This window comes from Barbus barbus (assembly GCF_936440315.1).
Source record: "Barbus barbus genome assembly, chromosome: 12".
NCBI lineage: Eukaryota > Metazoa > Chordata > Actinopteri > Cypriniformes > Cyprinidae > Barbus > Barbus barbus.
Genome location: NC_136740.1, coordinates 19,461,001 through 19,481,117, shown reverse-complemented (window position 1 = coordinate 19,481,117; position 20,117 = coordinate 19,461,001). Strand labels below are relative to the sequence as shown.

The 20,117-nt window shown below is 38.6% G+C and overlaps 3 protein-coding genes across 3 annotated transcripts; 2 read left to right on the top strand and 1 right to left on the bottom strand.

The window, feature by feature from the left end:
* Positions 1–663: 663 nt before the first annotated feature.
* On the top strand, positions 664–2,315 carry LOC306877571 (uncharacterized protein). The gene is made up of 2 exons (XM_079429410.1): positions 664–1,487; positions 1,828–2,315. Exons 1-2 carry the CDS (start codon positions 936–938, stop codon positions 2,155–2,157), a joined length of 882 nt encoding a protein of 293 aa, XP_079285536.1. The 5' UTR covers positions 664–935; the 3' UTR covers positions 2,158–2,315.
* A 191-nt stretch (positions 2,316–2,506) lies between these two features.
* LOC306877938 (uncharacterized protein) lies at positions 2,507–6,503 on the bottom strand. The gene is made up of 2 exons (XM_079429992.1): positions 6,384–6,503; positions 2,507–5,166 (listed from the first exon to the last, which is right to left on the bottom strand). The coding sequence occupies exons 1-2, from the start codon at positions 6,465–6,467 to the stop codon at positions 3,307–3,309; spliced, it is 1,944 nt and encodes a 647-aa protein (XP_079286118.1). The 5' UTR covers positions 6,468–6,503; the 3' UTR covers positions 2,507–3,306.
* Positions 6,504–12,627: 6,124 nt separating this feature from the next.
* On the top strand, positions 12,628–17,154 carry LOC306878554 (toll-like receptor 2; the record flags this gene model as incomplete). The annotated part of the gene is made up of 3 exons (XM_079430985.1): positions 12,628–13,577; positions 14,366–15,542; positions 16,708–17,154. The coding sequence occupies 3 exons, from the start codon at positions 12,628–12,630 to the stop codon at positions 17,152–17,154; spliced, it is 2,574 nt and encodes an 857-aa protein (XP_079287111.1).
* Positions 17,155–20,117: the final 2,963 nt, after the last annotated feature.

Sequence of the window (20,117 nt, the reverse complement as noted above, 5' to 3'; positions counted from 1 at the left end):
TAACCAAAACTGTTTGGTCATTCAACATTCTTCAAAATATCCGCTTTTGTGTTAAACAGAAGAAGGAAATCATACCGGATCTGGAACGACATAAGGGTGAGTGAATGCTGAAAAAATTTTCATTGGGTGGATTAACGTTACCCCTATAATGAGATTGTTTTTTTTTTTCCAGAACGGCCGGTTCTGTTTCATACGACGGCGTTTTAGTGCCACCTTAAAAAATAAAAAAAATCTAAGATTACGAGATTAAAGTCGTAATATTTCGAGAATAAAGTCGAAACTACGAGAATAAAGTCGAAACACTACGAGAATAAAGTCGAAACACTACGAGAATAAAGTCGAAACTACGAGAATAAAGTCGAAATGTTACGAGAATAAAGTCGAAATGTTACGAGAATAAAGTCGAAATGTTACGAGAATAAAGTCGAAATGTTACGAGAATAAAGTCGAAATGTTACGAGAATAAAGTCGAAATGTTACGAGAATAAAGTCGAAACTACGAGAATAAAGTCGAAACACTACGAGAATAAAGTCGAAATGTTACGAGAATAAAGTCGTAATATTTCGAGAATAAAGTCGAAACTACGAGAATAAAGTCGAAATTATGAGAATAAACTCGTAATATTTTGAGAAAAATCACAGAATTGCTAGAAACAATGGATGTGGAGGATTTGGTTAAATCCTACTTTAGATTAGGATTTAGCAATAAGGAAGTTCTTTGTCTTTTGGCGCATCAGCACGGAGTTATAATTAGTAAAAGGACACTGCAGCGGGTATGTAGGAAACTTAATTTATTCAGAAGAAAAAATCAGACAGACTTTGAGGAAATTGCCTCTTTTGTGCAGTCTGAAATCGCGACCAGTGGTCGACTCCAAGGATATCGATGGTTACATCTGCGTGCTATTCGAAGAGGATATGTTCTTTCTCAAGAGACTATGAGGATGGTGATCAAAGAAATCGACCCTGAAGGAGTTGAACATCGGCGCGCTCGACGTCTCCGACGTCGCCAGTACTTCAGCCGAGGTCCCAATGCGTTGTGGCATATGGATTCATATGATAAGCTGAAGCCGTACGGCATTGCAATTAATGGTTGCATTGACGGCTTCAGTCGGTTTGTGTTGTGGATGGAAGCGTACAATACAAACAGTGACCCCAAAGTAATTGCAGACTACTACATTTCCACTGTAACCCGCATTGGGGGTTGTCCCGAGCGACTGCGCGCCGACCCAGGAACAGAAAATGGACACGTCAAAGACATGCAGGTTTTCCTGCGCAGAAACCACACGGACAGTTACGCAGGAGAGAAAAGTTTTATGTATGGATGCAGCACGGCAAATCAACGCATAGAGGCATGGTGGGGCATACTGCGTAAACAAAGTGGACAACTTTGGATGGACATCTTTCAGACCCTCAAAGACGATGGGCATTTCTCTGGTGATTTCTTGGACAAAAATCTTATACAGTTCTGCTTCTTGAACCTTGTCCAGGTATGTAACAATTTATTAGGTATTTATTACGATTACGTCTAAAGGCTAATCATACAGTAATATCCACTTTGAACTGAAGTTCAAATACTAGATAAACAACTGGATTTAACTATTATGTGAAGTTCAAAGTGTTGTTTATGCAAGGATGTATTTTGTGCATATAAGTTGTGCAGTAAATAGTTATAGATAAAATGGTGAATCTTAATGACATTTTTAGTGTCAAAATTCATGAACAATATTCATGAATTTTTTGGGGGGGTTATATGTATATGTATGATGGTGATTCTGCAGCTCAGTCTACATCCAGTTTTAATAATGAATGTCTTTATTTGCCATGCAGAATGAGATAGATGAAGTTGTGAGAACTTGGAACACCCACCAAATAAGACCACGACCAGGCCAGGGATTGCCCGCAGTTCGCCCAGTTCTGATGTTCTCTTTGCCAGAAATTCATGGTGCAACAGAAGACAAACTTAAATCTGTTCTTCCTCAAGAAGTGGCTGCTTGCAAAGAGGAGTGCACCCCAAAGGGGCAGTACCCCTGTGACAAGACTGTATTTGAGCTCTGTGTTCTTCTTATGGAAGAAAAAGGATTAATTGTTCCTGTGGACCCATACCATGCAGCTGAACTGTACACTCTGTTAAGAAATGAGATACTAGAGAATATCTAGAAAGAAAAACTTTACATGTTTGTATTTTAATGAAAGCATAATTAAATTTGAACTCAGATCTATATTACATTAGAGACCTATTACAATAGTATGTGTATTACAGTGTTATGCTAATATATTTTATTATTTTAAGCTAAGTGTAATAAATATTTTTAATGAACAGTTGTGGTGTATTCTTATACAAACAAGAAATTACAGTACACCAATAACTAACCATAATCAACGTAATACATGCAAAATATTTAATAAATTTTTAAAACATCATGAAAATATCTATGAGCAACAAGCATAACCCTCACAGTGACTGCATAAAGCATTTCAATAACTTGCTAAGAACTCTCTGATGTGCCTTTTGAAGTGGTATTTACCTCAACTATACTTGAACATTTTTATAACATTTAATATGAGCATATGAATCAATATGTAAACAAAACATGGAAACTAAACAATGTATTTTCACAGAGAATATGTAAACCCTCCAACAGTTGTTTTTGCATTACATGCTGTGACACTCCTAAGCTTGATCTCAAATAACTTTTCAAGTATACCATTTCAAGTATAAACCTGGTTTTCTTCAGAATTCTACATTCCATGAGTATAGCAATATAAATCAGTATTTAACCATAACGTAAACACAACATAAAAATGTATTTAAACATTTAACCAGAGAATATATGCAAAACCTCCAGCAGTTCTTGATATCAAATAACTTTTCAAGTATACCGTTTCAAGATACATTTTCAAGTATAAACCTGGTTTTCTTACATTCAGTGAGTATAGATATAAATCAGTATTTAACCATAATGCAAACAACAAAATGTATGCACACAGAGAATGTGCAAAACCTCAGGATCTGTAATGTTCCTATGCTTGACCTTAAATTTGATACAGTTTTTTTTTTTCACAAATTCAATGGGTATAGTCTTTTTAATCAATATGTAAACCTAAGATGTAAACACAACACATACAGTGTATTTCCAGTTATCATATGCAGAGCTTCAGTGTAATACATTTAACGTTGTTATGTTTTTTAAGTATGAACCTGCTATTTCTTCAGAATTCTACATTTACAGACATTGAAGGTATATGTGTGTGTGTGTGTGTGTGTCTGTGTCTGTGTGTGATGTGTGTGTTTAGAAAAATGTCCAGCTACACAATGTCCATGACCCAGATGTTGCTTTCCAGAACACAGTTAAATTCAGCACGGAATTGTGGGAAATTATCATAGGAGTCGGAGAGTTCTAGGACCATTCCACAGGTATGTCCAATTGGCCTTCTAGTGAAATCTGTCTGGAAGGTGAACTCTACATGAATAGCCTCTGTAACCACCAAATCGGAACCGGTACAGAATCTCAAAAATCTGCCGAGTTTGTCTTCGTCAGTTTCCCTGATGTACCTTTTCAAGTGATTGGCAACCTCTGTTTGATTTTCTGACATTTCTGGTGGGAACTTCAACAGCCCAGTCACCTTTTTTTGTGTAGGCTTCAAGTCTTTGTATAGCTGTTGAATTTCTTCACAGCTGAGAGAGATCAGGCCTTTTGTGACCTCCCTCCAGCAGTCAATAACGAACATTGGTTTCTGAATGAGTTCCTTGTGAGCAATTTCATCAATTATTCCTGGTAGAGAGGAAGCAGTGACCCTCCTCCTGCACTCATAAGTGTTCATGATGTCCAGAAGCTCATCCATGTCGACAGAGGAAAAGTCGTTGAGTGCTTGATTGAGAACATCTCGCTCCTGGCAGCTGACAAACTTCATGAAAGCTGCCTTTAGGTCTGTATATACAGCCCCAAAGAGCATCTCCTCAAGCAATGGTGGAGCAAGCTTGATGGGCATGTATTTGCAGTCTTTAAACCCTTTAAGAAGGACTCGCCCCACAGCTTTCCACTTGTCACTGCTGAAGTCATGCCTGAGGAAGGGCACTTTTACAGATGTTCCAACAGTGCAATGTTCATAGAAATCAGACCAGAAGTTACTGTACACATCACGAAGGACGCCTGGCCCACTACCTGCTTCCTCTGAGTTGTTGGGAAGTATACGTCTTACTCTCAAGGACTGGGCGACAATTTCGTGGTCAGAAAATGCCTCAATCATGTCGTTGAAGCTATGTGAGTAGTGTATGGTCAAATTCCTGTTCGGTAAATCATTAGGAACATTTTGTGGTGAGTTACAAGGGTCATGGACCACTGTGTCACTGAGAGAATCATCCTCAATAGGCTGTTGCGGACCAAATGTGATCTCTGGGTCACTGCTGACATTGAGCACCATGCCAGCAAGATGGTCTTGTGAGGAATGTAGGCCAACGTCTTCATCAGAAATAAAAAAAACATCAGGAAGGGTATCCTGAGGCTCATATATCTCTAGTTGCTCATTTTCATTCTGAGAACAGTCATTAACTTTTGTTGAATCTGAATTGGAGATGTCACTAGCCTGGTCAGATTCATCACTAGACTCCTCAGTCAAGCTCATTTTTGAATGAGTTGCTACATAGAAACGCAAAATGGGGAGTTTGACAGTGTTGTAAATCATTCCAACTGAGACATCCTTGGGGAGTGGATTTTGCTTGAAATCCCAAACTTCAAATTCAAAATCAGACTCTTCGCCTTTGGTGGAGTTTCCATTCTGAAAGAATAATGCCTTTCCTTCTTTTAGTATATCATCATATCTTGCCTCAGCATTTATCTGTAGTTTTCTGGTCCCCCCACCTTGCCTTGCTCGAACCTGTTTTATTACACCATTTTCATCATGAAGCCACCCAATTTCAATATTTCGTTTGCATGATTTTGCTTTGCAGTTTGCTTTTTTGTTTGATGTTTGTGGCTCCTCTTCATCCTCATTTGCCGCCTTTCTAATCTTCATTTTTTCTCTCAATTTGTCAAAAAGACCCAGCTTTCGCTTTGCAGATGGGGTCTGACGCCTGCAAAAATGTATCAGGGCAATCCTGTCTCCATATGAGGGAAGGTACTTGGCCAGGTCTGCATCTTCCATAAGCAGGATGACTTCTCTGTCAATCTGTGAAAGAAGAGGGACATGCACGTTAACTTTTGGAACAAGAAAATCAATCATACTGTTTCATAACAGCTAAAAGGACATGTTATTAAAAAGAAGAACCAAATGTAAAATCTGGTCACTCAGATTTGATGCAACTGTCAGGACAAATCCGGTCCTGCAGGGCCAATGTTATGCAGTGTTTAGCTCAATCCCTAATCAAACACATCTGAAAAATCATCAGGATTGCTTGAAAATGTTAAGTGTGCTAGACTTGCGAAATTTATTAAGAATTATTAAGAACAGCATGCAAAATTTCTTTGTACGCTGTAATGGTTGTGATATGACCGTTGTGATATGACGTCATGCACTGCAGTGTCTTTTTAAAAACTGAAATCCAAAATGTAAAAACAATCTGCACCACTTTCCTGCAGTGCTACAGTTTAGACTTATGTTCTTTAAATTTGGCTACAAGGTCATGCTGTGATGTATCAATCTTCTACTGGTCACACGGTTTCATATGAATTTGCAGGTTAGAGTTCACCAAACTTATGGTTTCCACTCTCTCGGATTTGCATTATGAAATGTAAGTTAATGGAATGAAAAGTGTAGTGTGACTGCCCCTTAATTAGGTATGATGGAGGTAAACTCTGCAGGACAGTGCCCTCCAGGACTGATGCTGCCCATCCCTGCAGTAGGTGCATGTTTAAAGGGATATTAGGTTGTGACAGGGCAGAGAAGTTTAGTTAGAAGTTTAGAAGTACTGTTATTGTTTACATGACAGGAGGGACTTTCGCACTGCTTTAGTTCCAGAACTAAAAGTACAGTACTAAAGTACTCGGACGATTTTGCGCAAACTATTTCACAGTACCATTTAAAGGGTTGCATTTGCACCGACAGTGGGTACTAGGAAGTGACAAATAGTTCCTAGAACTGTTTTAGACCCTACTCTGAAGTAGAAGCTAATTTAGTTCCTCCAAACGGAGTTCATGGAACTAAAACCGTTCCTAGTTCCTGCGGTGCGAACATGCCAAAAAGTGGGTAGTTCCACAGTTAGTTCAGGTACTATGAAAAGATTTCTGTGTCTTTTAACAGAAGGATAAAAGAAAATTGAAAAAAAATTGTATTCTTATTATTTGTTATGTGTTCATATTTTATTTTAGTTGAACCATATTTTATTAGTTAGTTGAACCATATTCAATGTGCCTAATAACTTAATCAAATTAACCAAAACACCATACCTTTTGCTGCTTCATTGCTGTAATTTCTTCCTCAGGGATGCCTCGATCTCTTAGGAAATTGAAAATATCACTATTTTCCTCCATTCTTGGGGCTGCAAAGTAGTGCACAGGAGTGTTAAATTTAAATTGGATAACTTTAATATAATTTATAAGACTAGTGGGAAGAAACAGTGATAATGCATCTTTGGACAAAATTAATCGTTATGCCTTCTGCATGTATTTACCCTTTTATTTTTTTAAACCTTCAACAAATCCTGAAAATGATATACAGTACAGTACTGTGCAAAGTGTTTGGAATGTTAGACTTTGCTAAAGGGGGGGGTGGATCCTTAAAAAAAACTTTAGCTTTAACATGTTTAATATGTCCAAATATTCATTAGGTGTAATATTCCAGGGACATTTTGTATGAAACAGCTGTCCGATAACAGGTCCACACAGAGATCTGATGTCAGCTTCATTGAGCAAGTCTGGGATTACATTAAGAGACAGAGGACACTAAATCAAACAACTGTTGTAACATATGACACGCACATATGTTAACAGTTCTGCGCTTTGACGCATTATCAGAGGATAGAAAAAAAATCCATGTTTCGTGAACAGAGCTCGCACAAACGTTCACAAATTCAGCTCCGCTAACTTGAGTACTAAATTTCACTGCCAGTGTTTTCCACTGGTTATGATATTTACTGTATATGGTCAGTTAAGATAGTTAAAAAAAACTCGATTGCTAGCATTAAAAATGCAATACTCTCGGTTTTAACTGCAACGTTATTGTATAGCCTATCTATTCAATTCCATCAAACGCATTAACAAATGTGTACTATAGAGTTTTTAATTAAGCTTACCTTTTAAATGACCGCTGGTGTTTGCAAGGCCTTCCGTAGAACTAAGAACTAACTGGCTCAGATGACGTGCTTAAACATAACAAACTACAACATTCACGAAAAAAAAAAAGAAAAAGAAAAAAAAAGACGACTTTATTCTCATAGTGTTTCGACTTTATTCTCGTAACATTTCGACTTTATTCTCGTAGTTTCGACTTTATTCTCGAAATATTACGACTTTATTCTCGTAACATTTCGACTTTATTCTGGTAGTTTCGACTTTATTCTCGTAACATTTCGACTTTATTCTCGTAGTTTCGACTTTATTCTCGAAATATTACGACTTTAATCTCGTAATCTTAGATTTTTTTTATTTTTTAAGGTGGCACTAAAACGCCGTCGTAGTTTCACTCACCACAGTTGAATAACTGAAGAATTAATGGGGCGGAGCGCCACAGACAGCACGGACTGAAGGAAGGAGCTCGGTGAAAGGTGAGCATTAATTTGTCTTATTATAAAATAAAAGAAACACGTTATGTCTTTTGCCCCACAACGATTATTCACAAATAATTCCAACAGAACGATGAAAATCGTAAAAATCTGCCTTGTGCAAAATTAACTTAACGTTAGCTACCGACTTTAAACCATGTGGTCCATAACTAAAATCCACCTGTTTGCTAAAGTTACCCGTGTGCGGTTGTTTGTCTTTAAACGTTTATCGAATTAATCAAACCTTAAAGCGTAGACTCGTGTACCAACGGAAGCAACTTTATAAACACCGTTTCTACCTCCTGCTCGTTATTTATTTATTGACACTATTCTAGTGTCAGTGCGATATGACCTAACTTTACCCTATAACGCTGAATTTTCGCGAGTTTCACATCCCTAAATACTTGTTCACTGCCGAAGGACTCTTGAACTCTTGCGCCCCTCAGATGTGCTTTTTCCCAGGTGTTTGCCTGAGTATAGCTGAGTATATTGTAGGTAGGGGAGCGTGGAGACGGTTGCATGCTTTGCATTTCCTTTTTCTCAGAGATTTGTAGTTGCATAAATACAGTAGCCACTGACTGTGTCTTAAGAACTAGATTGACCAACAAGCAGTTAACCAATTGGAAATCAGTCTTACAAATCTACCATTTTATGAAACTGACTTTAGTGTGTGTGTGTGTGTGTGAGACAGAGAGGGTGAGAAAGAAATTAGTCCACATTAGACTGATTTTTGAAAACCTATTTACTTGAAGGAGAAAATACCTGACTATTGAAAGCGGTTTTTAATTAATCCATAAAATTGCAATTATGGCAAGCTTTTTTGTAATGTTATGGCAACAATGTGTTACAATTGTCCCTACACTGACAGTCGTGATAAAACTTCCTGTACTAGCTTGGCACAATATCTTTAACACATGCTAGCTATGACTATTAGAAGCAAAGGAAACATTGATTACAATTATGACTTTACAATGCGTCACATAAATGACAAATCTGATTAACAAATTTTTACCATGAAAATTATTCTTTGTAGAAGGAATGGTCACACGTGGCTGCTTTTTTCCAGAAAGAATGAAGGGCTAATTGAGCATGTACCGTTTGAATATTCCCTCTGTAGCTCATTCCTGATTGATGTAATAAGCCATGTGGCAACTGCCCCTTGTTGCACAGAAAAATTGTAGGTAAAAAAATAACTAAGAAAAAAAAAAAATGAAAATCCTGCTTTGCCGATAAAACAGTGAATCACTTAATGGAACTCGGCATGGAACTTTTTTATTTTTTGGCAAGGAACTAAAGACAATAGGGCAGAGCTACTTTTAGGTTAATAATTTCCTCTTTCTGTCCTTGGCAGAAATTGATTTGCGCAGTAAGTCACATGGCAAAAAGGTGTTTAATTATTACTGTGGATGAGGATTGCACTCTCATTAGGACTCTTTAAGACATTTTGAATGATTAATCACTCTTTCTAGCAGATGAAGTTGGAGGGTTTATTGTGGATTCCTGCTTCTTCCACAAACCCAGACTTTGAAAATCTACAGATTCTCATGTAAAAAGTAAAATGTGCTTAATTTTATTTCTTTTTTTTAATTTATGGCATGCAAAATGATTTTTTTTTTTTTTTTTTTTATAGCGTGAAGAAATAATGTAAAATAAACTCTATAACTATTTTTAACGGGATTAGGTGGTTGACAGCAGTGTTTGCCTATCAGCGAGTAGTATCTTCTATTTAAAGGCCAATTGGCTGTTACCTGCATGCGTCACGTCCGTTTTCCCCCTTTGTTTTGCCTGTGTTGATGGTGGCTGTAGGTAAGCGTGCTATGTTTTAATAGGCGGTAATTTGGAAATTGTTGGGGTGTGCATAACTTGAAATCGTTTTTGTTAATCATAGTGCAGCTTTATATTTTGGTGCTGGTGCCCTTTCGTGCTGCATAGTGGATTTGATGACTGTTCGCCTCTCAGGTATGTGTATTGTTAAGAGCTCGTTGTATAGACCCCTTCACGGTTCACGTCACAGGAAAATTTGCAGTGCGCATGTCGGGGTCAGAATTGTGTGTTTACCAGAGAATTTCTCGTCAAGAAAAAAATACTTGTTGCGTTGTGGACTGTGAAAATAACACCAGTTCTGGAGTCAAGTTTTTCAGGATTCCTGCAGGATCTCATCCATTTAAAAAAAAAAAAAAAAAAAGACAGCATCTGTGGCTGCAAGCTATTAAACGGGCAGACTTACTAATAGACATACTGCAGATAAGACATAGGCTACAGACTAAATACTAAATACACTAACATGCCTACTATGAAAAAAATTAAAAGTAGTCTTCTATGTATGTGTTGTTTTTCTTTGGTGTGGTAAGGTTGGGGGGGGGGGGTGTTTGGGGTGGGGCGTGGTCCATGTTTCAGCAGGTAGGGGTTTGCATGGGGTTTTAGAGGGGGGCGGGGTGGTTTGAGTTCAGGGCTCTCACAGCCTGGGGGAAAAAGCTGTTGAGCAGTTTGGCGGAGCGGCCTCTGATGCTCCGGTACCATCTTCCTGATGGTAGGAGCTGGAAGAGACTGTGGGAGGGATGGGTGGAGTCCTTCACGATGCTGTTGGTTTTGCTGGAGCATCGTGTAAGGAAAATGTCCAGGATGGAGGGGAGAGGGGCACCGATGATCTTTGCAGCTGTGTTCACTGTCCGCTGGAGAGTCTTGCGGTCAGCAGCACTGCAGTTCCCGTACCAGACAGTGATGCAGCTGGTCAGCACACTCTCAATGGTGCCTCTGTAGAATGTGGTGAGGATGTGTGGAGGGAGACTTGCTCTTTTCAGCCGGCGTAGAAAGTGTAGGCGCTGTTGTGCCTTTTTGGAGTGACATGGTGTTGGTGGTCCAGGTGAGATCCTCTGTGATGTGCACCCCCAGGAATTTAGTGCTGCTGACTCTCTCCACAGTCGAGCTGTCGATGGTCAGTGGGGGGTGGTCAACGGAGTTTCTTCTGAAGTCCATCACAACCTCCTTTGTCTTCTCCACATTGAGGGACAGATTGTTAGTGCCACACCATTCAGCCAGCTGTGCCACTTCCTCTCTGTAGTGCGTTTCATCATTGTTGCTGATGAGACCTACCACTGTTGTGTCATCAGCAAACTTGATGATGTGGTTGGAGCTGAACTTGGCAGTGCAGTCGTGGGTCAGCAGTGTGAAGAGCAGCGGGCTGAGCACACAGCCTTGAGGGGCCCCTGTGCTCAGTGTGGTAGAGCTCGAGGTGTTGTGGCCGTCACGGACTGACTGAGGTCTTCCGGTTAGAAAGTCCAGGATCCAATTACACAGGGAATTGTTAAGGCCCAGTTTATTTATGAGCTGTTGTGGGATTATTGTGTTGAATGCCGAGCTGAAGTCAATGAACAGCATTCTAACATAGGAGTCTTTATTTTCTAGGTGGGTAAGAGCCGGGTGGAGGAAATTGCATCGTCCGTAGAGCGGTTTGGACGGTATGCAAACTGGAGCGGGTCGAGTGTGTTGGGGAGGATGGTTTTGATGTTGTGCATGACTAACCTCTCAAAGCACTTCATCATGATTGGAGTCAGTGCTATGGGACGGTAGTCATTTAGACAGGACACAGGTGATTTGAAACGCGTGGGGACGACTGCCTGGCTCAGCGAGGTGTTGAAGATATCTGTTAGGACATCTGTCAGCAGTGCAGCACAGTCTCTCAGAAAACGGCCAGGTATGCTGTCAGGTCCCGCAGCCTTGCGTGGGTTAATCCTAGATAGGGTCTTCCTTATGTCGGCTGGAGACAGACCGAGTGCCCGGTCATTGGGAGGTGTGGGCAGTTTTTGTGCAGGTGTGTCATTCTGCATTTCAAATCGTGAATAAAAGTGGTTGAGTGTATCGGGAGGGATGTGTCCTCATCACAGGCCTGTTGCGGGGGCTTGTAGTCAGTGATGGTCTGAATGGCTTGCCACAGGCTCCGTGTGTCTCTGCTGTCTGTGAAGTGATTTTTTTTATTTTATTTTTATTTATTTTTTGAGCGTATGACCGTTTTGCATTTTTGATGCCACAGGACAGACTGACTCTTGCTGTTTTGAGGGCTGCTTTATCTCCTGATCTGAATGCTTCATCTCTGGTCTTTAGCAGCTCACGAACCTCTGCTGTCATCCATGGCTTCTGGTTTGCACGTGTGGTGATGGTCTTGGTGACTGTCACATCGTCAGTGCACTTTTTGATGTAAGCAGTCACAGTTTCAGTGTACTCATGCAGGTCTGTGTGGTTGTTGTAGGTGGCTGCCTCTTTAAACATGTTCCAGTCTGTGTCCTGGAAGCAGTGCTGAGGTGGCATTGTCTGGCCATACGGGGATCTGCTTTTGAACCGGTTTGGCGAGTTTGAGAAGTGGTCTATATGCTGGGATTAGCATAACAGTGATGTGGTCTGAGTACCCGAGGTGGGGGCGGTGTACAGCCTTGTAAGAGTTCTTTACTGTTGTGTAAACCAAGTCCAGTGTGTTGTTTCCCCTTGTTGCAAAGTTCACATGTTGGTAGAACTTTTGGCAAAACTGTCTTTAAGTTTGCGTGGTTGAAGTCACCGGCTATGATGAAAAAGCCGTCAGGGTTATTTGTTTGTTGTTCGCTGATGGCGCTATACAGTTCACGAAGTGCGTCCTTAGCGTTTGCACACGGGGGGGTGTAAACTGCAACAACAACAATGACCGTGAACTCCCGCGGCAGATAGAACGGTCGACACTTCACAAACATAAACTTGTGAAACTTGAAAATGTGCCATGTTTTCCTGTAAACATGGCATATTTAAGTAAATTCTGACCTTGATTTGCTTGTGGACCTCGTCCATGTCATTAAGCATCTACTATTGTAACATAAATTGAAATGCTGAAACTGAAAGGTTGGGTTGCTAATAACGGAAATATTTTTCCCTATTCTGTGTTTCAGATCTAAGCAGAGCCCATGAGAATGATTATTTTACTGGCTCTTCTCAGCCTCCAGGCAGTTGTGCACATTAAACCAGCTAAAGCCAATCAGTCCTGTACAATAACATCTGATATGCGTTCAGCAGACTGTAAAGGTCTACGGCTGCACCATGTGCCTATAACAAATCTGCCCGCCTCTCTGGAAGAGCTCGACCTGTCTTTCAATATCATACAGGTCATCAGCAAACAGGATCTGTTCAAACTTAGTCATCTGCGAGTCCTCAAGCTTAATTTCAACAACATCTCTCTGATTGTGGATGATGCCTTTCAGGGAAACATTTTTTTGGAGAATCTAAACTTATTTAATAACTCTCTGACAGAAATTCCATTCAAAGCTCTTGAGCCGCTCACAAATTTAAAGGTTTTAGAAATGTCCAATAATTTGTATGCACAAGCATTTCTGGATGCTGCTTTTTTAAATTTCACCCAGTTAAAAGAGCTGTCTATTGGTGGATCGCTGGTCAGTCGTCTGGGAAGCCGTGACATTTATGTGTTGAAGAACATCTCATTGGACAAGTTTGCTATTAAAACTGGCACTGGTTTTAAAAGTTATGAACCTGGGTATTTCAGCAACCTCAACACAAAAAACTTGTGGTTCGATATAGCTTTTGACAAAAAAACAGAAATGCTTCCTATGATATTGAAAGATCTGGCAAACAAGACTTTTGATGTGCTACGTTTCCGAAACCTATTTGAATTTCAGTACTACACTGGTAAACAGGATATTTTTAATGGCCTGCAGTATGTAAAGACTCAACTCCTAACCTTCTATCGAGGTAAATTCAATGAGGAAGTTATGAGAATGGCTCTGGTAAACTTGGAAATCAGTTCAATCAAAGGCCTGGAACTGCTGCTCATCGACTTTGCTCGTTCACAGAATAGAACACAGGGATCCAGTGTAACAAACTTGACTTTGGAAAAGCTGGTGCTCTCGTAAGTTACTATATTTTTCAATGTTGGTTTTTTTTTTTTTGGGGGGGGGTTTACGCTTATTTATCCTAATGTTACTGTTTTTTTTTTTTTTTATGTATGCAATTTCATACATTATTTTTCCGGATTAAATGACGTTGCTTTTACCATTACGTTGTACTAATATACTCTAATAAGATGCTACGTTGTTGTTTTTTAGTAAATCTCATACATGTAGCTTACAACTAACTGAGAGACTTACAGTAAATCAGTGAAGTCACTGACTGGTTGTTCAAACAAAGTGATAAAAACAACAATGTATATCTTTAACTACAGTGTCATTTATTAAAAATAAATTAATGAAATGTTACCACATAGTTTTAAAAGTTGTAAAAACACTCCTTTTGCAAGAAATGTTTTAAATGTATTTATTATTGAAATTAGCTCATCATTTGGTAGCGGAATTGCACTTCTTTTTATTTACTTAAATATATTTTTATTTATTATATTATTCCCATAACCATCAGGATTACTAAACAAACAAACAGCATCCTAACATGTTTTTACGTTATTAAGGTAATCTACATGTTGCAGAACTTCTTACACAGCGAGTGGTGCAACTACGAACTCTACTTTGCCCAACAATTATTTTATTATAATTATTTCTTTAAAGTACAAAAATATTTGTTAATGGAACTATCAAGGAATCCGAATCATTAAGGGGAATTGGCATAGTTGATTCTCATTTCCCTGTATGTATTTATCTTAAAGGAAAAGTCGTCTTAATTTTGATCTTGCTCGTTGTTCTACAGAGACATCAGTAATCCAGATATCATGCGCTTTGACTGGAGCTTTACCTGGCTCAATCATGTCCGCCAATTCATTGTACAGAATGTGAACTTCAACAGCGTGCCATGCGACTCGTGGCCGGAGATGAAAAGTGTTGAGCTTCTGGACATCTCGAACAACCAGCTGAGGGACAGTTATATTTATAACCCACTATGTGACACTAGAAACGCACTGCACAAGCTTGAAACCTTCAACGTCAGTCATAATCGACTTGCCAGCCTCAGTGACTTGGCATCTCTGACCAAAGACATTGTCAAGCTGACTACAATTGATATGAGCCACAACCAGCTGCGATATATGGGAAACCGTGACTGTTCCTGGAGACCGACCATTATCAAAGTAATAGCACATCATAATAGTCTAACTAGTTACAGTTTTAAATGCCTTCCCACTTCTGTAAGCTTCCTCGATCTTTCATACAGCAGCCTAGACCAGCTTGACATGGACTATTTTAATAAGGCATCCAATCTGACCGAGCTCCTCCTCAGCGGCAACAAGATCAAGTTCATCCCTTCCGGCTGGAGGAATCCATACTTGAGGATGCTCGCTTTAGATGGGAACTCCTTTGGACTTGTTAGCATGACATCTTTTAAGGACATGCCTAGCCTACATATCTTGACCGCAGGGAACAACCCTTACCACTGTACTTGTGATCTCTATATCTTCATACAGGAAACCACAAGCAAGGGCAAAGTGACCATCACAGACTGGCCAAACAACTACAAGTGTTACCATCCAGAGCGTCTTCTCAACACAATGGTATCACGATACTTCCCTGGTCATTTAGCCTGTAATATTACACTCGTTATCATCATCTGCGTGTCAACAACGGCGGTCGTTGTCCTTGGTCTGATGCTTCTGTGCTACATTTTTCACATGCCATGGTACATTAAAGCTACATACCAGATCATCAGAGCCAAGTACAGGGCCCATAAAGAAGGTTCAGGCCAGGCTGTGGACTACACCTTTCATGCTTTCATCTCTTACAGCCATGCGGATGCAGACTGGGTTCGAAACCAGCTGCTCCCTTGTCTAGAGAATTCTAATCCACCTTACCGCCTCTGCATCCATGAAAGAGACTTCACTCCAGGGAAGTGGATCATTGACAACATCATTGAGAACATTGAAGATAGTCGCAAGGTGTGTCCACACACATTTATGTTCTTCAAAGATGCCTATTTACAAAAGAAACATGCAATGTCACCATTCTTAAAATTATTGGAAAGGATTCTGCAAAATCTTATTTAATGAAGACTTTCATCACCAAAGTGTAGTGTGGATGGAAATATCAAAGCCAGGGGTCACCAAGTTTGGTCCTGGAGGGCCGGTGTCCTGTAGAGTTTAGCTCCAACCCTAATAAAACACCTGAAGCAGCTAATCAAGGTCTTACTAGGTATACTTGAAACTTCCAGGCAGGTGTGTTCAGGCAAGTTGGAGCTAAACTCTGCGGGACACCGGCCCTCCAGGATCAAGTTTGATGATCCCTGATCTAAGCCTTCAAATTATAGAAGTCTATTTCCATCTTAGAGTAAAAAAATTAAATGTTGATTTATGTATGTCAGAATTGCAACACTATTTCCCATAACTACGACTGCATTCAACTACATTACCATTCAAAAGTTTGGGTAGGTAGGATAAGCCTCTTATCTTCACCAAGGTTGCATGTATTTGATAAAAAAAATTATTTTAAATAACTGATTCGTATTTTATATTTTAAAATGTAGCTTTTCAATTATTCTAATATGCTAATTTAATGCTCATAAAACATATTTATTATTATTAATGGTAAAAACAATTTTACTGTTTAACATTATGGAAACCGTGATATTTGTTTTGTTTTTTTATTCATTTATTTTTTCAGGATACTTTGAATGGAATTTATTTGAAATAGAAATCATTTGTACACGAATGTAAAAGTTTTAATGTAACTTTTGATCAACTGATTCTTGCTGCTTTAAAAGTATTAACTTCCTTTAAAAAAAACTTAAACATTTGAACAGTTGTGTATTTCACAACTGAAACTTTCACAGTGTGACTATTTCGCAACATTCAACACATCTGACACTTGTAACTTTATATCACAGTGTAATTTTATGTCGCAATTGCTGCTTTATTTATATTCTTAACTTTATATTACACAGTGTGACTTTCTTATTGTAAATTTTTATTATTCAATTATTTTATTTTAATCTGAGCTGGAAATGGACTTTCATAAAAAGATAACCCCTATAAGTAAACGAAAGAGCAAAGTTCTGAAATATTTTATAAATTCCCAAACCGTATCCTAAAATGTTTTCTTATTAAGGTAATCTTCGTGTTGTCGCGGAACTTCGTGAACAGCGAGTGGTGCAACTACGAGCTCTACTTTGCCCAACAGCGGGCTATTGGCAAGACGTTCAGTGATGTCATCCTGATTGTGAAGGAACCCATAGACCCCTCTTCTCTTCCCAGCAAATTCTGCAAGCTCAAAAGGATGCTCAATACCAAAACCTACCTAGAGTGGCCCCAGCAACCAACAGAACAGAGCTTTTTCTGGGTCCAGCTGAGGAGTGTTCTGGGCAAACCAAACATCATAAGACCGCGTACGACCAGCCGGCATAGCCGCCTGTCTTCAGTGAGGTCTGTTTCCTTGATTGAGCTACCACAGGACCAGAGTTCTGCAGGTACAGATGAAGATGGCCACCAAATCAGTGATGAGCCTTCTAATAGATGTCAGCAAACTTTAGAGAACTTGCTTGAAGGACATAAATAAGGTTATCAGTGGCAGAGATGACCGGAAAGAACATGCAGCTGTTGTTTTCCCAACATTCAGAATATGACATGCATTGTGGTAACTGATCTGCAATGATGTTAGGCTTGGATTAGTCTAAACCAGTTTGTCTGACTCACTGGTTGCAGAAGGACTGGAAAAAGTTCATTCTGACTCCTATGTTCAGCCATTGAGCAAAAACGAGTAGACAAACCACATGCTCAACAACACACATGCTCGCTCTGACAATCAATACAGCTCTATTTACTTTAGTATGCAAGTATATACTTATCTTAATTAGGGTAGTGAACTGCAATACTGTTCCCACAAATTATGTATATAATTGTCATTAATGTTTTAAAATATTTAAATTAAAGTGTCATTTAAAATTTTGTATAAACAGACTCTTCAGATTTTATACATTCATTTTCTACCTTTCTTTGCCAGACTTTTAAATGTATCTATTTTGTTGTATACAAATGTATATTGTATCTGTGAATTTGAGATTGAAAAATGTGATACCTTTTATTTTTGTATTGTTATTTTTTGATTAATGGTAATGGCAGGACTATGAATAGATGTAGCTGTAGAAACAGATGTGCTTGATTGATTTTTTTTTTTTTTTTGAGGAGAAAATCATAAGTTGCCATGGCTACCACAAAGTATAATTCTTGTAAAAAAAAAAAAAAAAATCCATCTCCAAATGACTATAGCCCCATTGACTCCCTCTGCCAGTGCAGATTATTACATTTAATACTCAGCATTGCATTTGGAAACAAAGATGAAGTTCTCAAGGTGAATGCATACCTTGACTCTAGGGGTCAAACAACTACAAATCAAGTCAAAGATCTTGGGGTGAGTCTGGAGACAGACCTTAGTTTCAGTAGTCATGTCAAAGCAGTAACTAAATCAGCATACTATCATCTCAAAAACATTGCAAGAATTAGATGTTTTGTTTCCAGTCAAGACTTCGAAAAACTTTTTCATGCCTTTATCACCAGCAGGGTGCATTATTGTAATGGTCTCCTCACCGGCCTTCCCAAGAAGACAATTAGACAACTGCAGCTCATCCAGAACGCTGCTGCCAGGATTCTGACTAGAACCAGAAAATCTGAGCATATCACACCAGTCCTCAGGTCCTTACACTGGCTTCCAGATACATGTAGGATTGTTTTTAAAGTACTTTGACTCATTTATAAGTCACTCAATGGCCTAGGACCTAAATACATTGTAGATATGCTCTCTGAATATAAACCTAACAGACCACTCCGATCATTAGGATCGAGTCAGTTAGAAATAGCAAGGGTTCACACAAAACAAGGGGAGTCTGTTTTAGCTATTATGCTGCCCACAGTTGGAACCAGCTTCCAGAAGAGATCAGATGTGCTAAAACATTAGCCACATTTAAATCCAGACTCTAAACTCATCTGTTTAGCTGTGTATTTGTTGAATAAGCACTGTGCTACGTCCGAGCTGAGTCTGACCACTGTATTTTATGCAGTCATTTTCTATTCTTAACTGTTTTAAATTCATTTTAAATCAATCGCCATATTTTAAAATTCCTTTTTTTGTTGTTTTTTTAATTCCCTGTTTTTATTGCTGTGATTATTTTTAAAGACTATTTCACTTTCTTTTATGTAAAGCACTTTGAATTACCACTGTGTATGAAATGTGCTATATAAATAAACTTGCCTTGCCTTGCATATTATACTGTGCCTCTTTAAAATATATCTTATTAATGACTGGAACCACAATGTTCTATCTCAAGGCAGTTTAAATATCATTTCACTGTCATTCCATTATTCTTTATGATCTGAATTAAGCATAGCCTGTGCCCCTCACTCTGATTCGATATCCCCACAGCTAACTTCACATTTGACTCCAGTAATGATGTTTTTATGTCTGCTCTCTTTAGTTGTAAGCCATGAATCATCAAATTTATTTCCCTGAACAGATGGATCCTTGCAAATAAACGAGAAGCTATGACGCATCATGTTATCCGATTTGCAGCCTTGTATGTTCTCACGTGGAAACATTAAATGTGGCGGATGTTTAGTCATCACCGTTTTGTGTGTTTGTGTGGGTGGTACTGCTTTAGTAGTACAGTTTTTGTTAATATCTTGTATTAGTTTTTATTTTAATATTTTCTGGTTGTGCTTTTGAGTAATTTTGTTGGTTTTTGTTTAGTTTTTTTTTATAAAATGTCTATATAGTCTTTATTTATTGTTATTTATAGATTTAGTTTTAGTTATGTTAGTACTTGGTTAAGGCAACTAGTTGAAATATAATGTATATTTTTTATATTTAAATGTATTTTAATTAATATTTATTTTCCTTAAAGTAATGGAAATATTTTAAGTTTAGTTAACAATAATAACCCTGATAATAACAATTACATTTTCTCCCCCACAAATTGTATATGCCATTAATAGATTAATTCTAGTCACACTTATTACTGATAATGAAACACCAACTTGAGCTGCCACAAACTCACTCCACCTCATAACATTGCGCAATATAAGATTCCTGTAGTCTGACACAGATATCATTTGACCTGGTTTAAACCTTAGACTGAAACAAAAATGTTTTAATAAGATAGAATGATGCCAAGAATTCTTGTTGGCCTCAAGAGAGCCATGCTTCAAGTTCCCGCACATGGGTAAACATAGCAAAGCTTCACATTGAGCCTTTCCTGACAAAAAAACAAAAAAAAAAACAATAATCAAAATCAAAGCTATATGTGAGGTGAATTAATTTTATCTTTGCCTTGATTAGTGTACTAGTAAAATCGTTTCAAAATGTAAATATAAGCATTCACCTGTGCACTATTGTGAACCTACAAAAACTACTTAAACGAGATAGCATTTAATGAATTTGAGCACATTATTAGAGATCTTGGACTGTGTGAGTGTGCGTGATGACGTCATTGGACGTGCGTGCTGTCGTTGGAAGAAGCTCCGCCCACT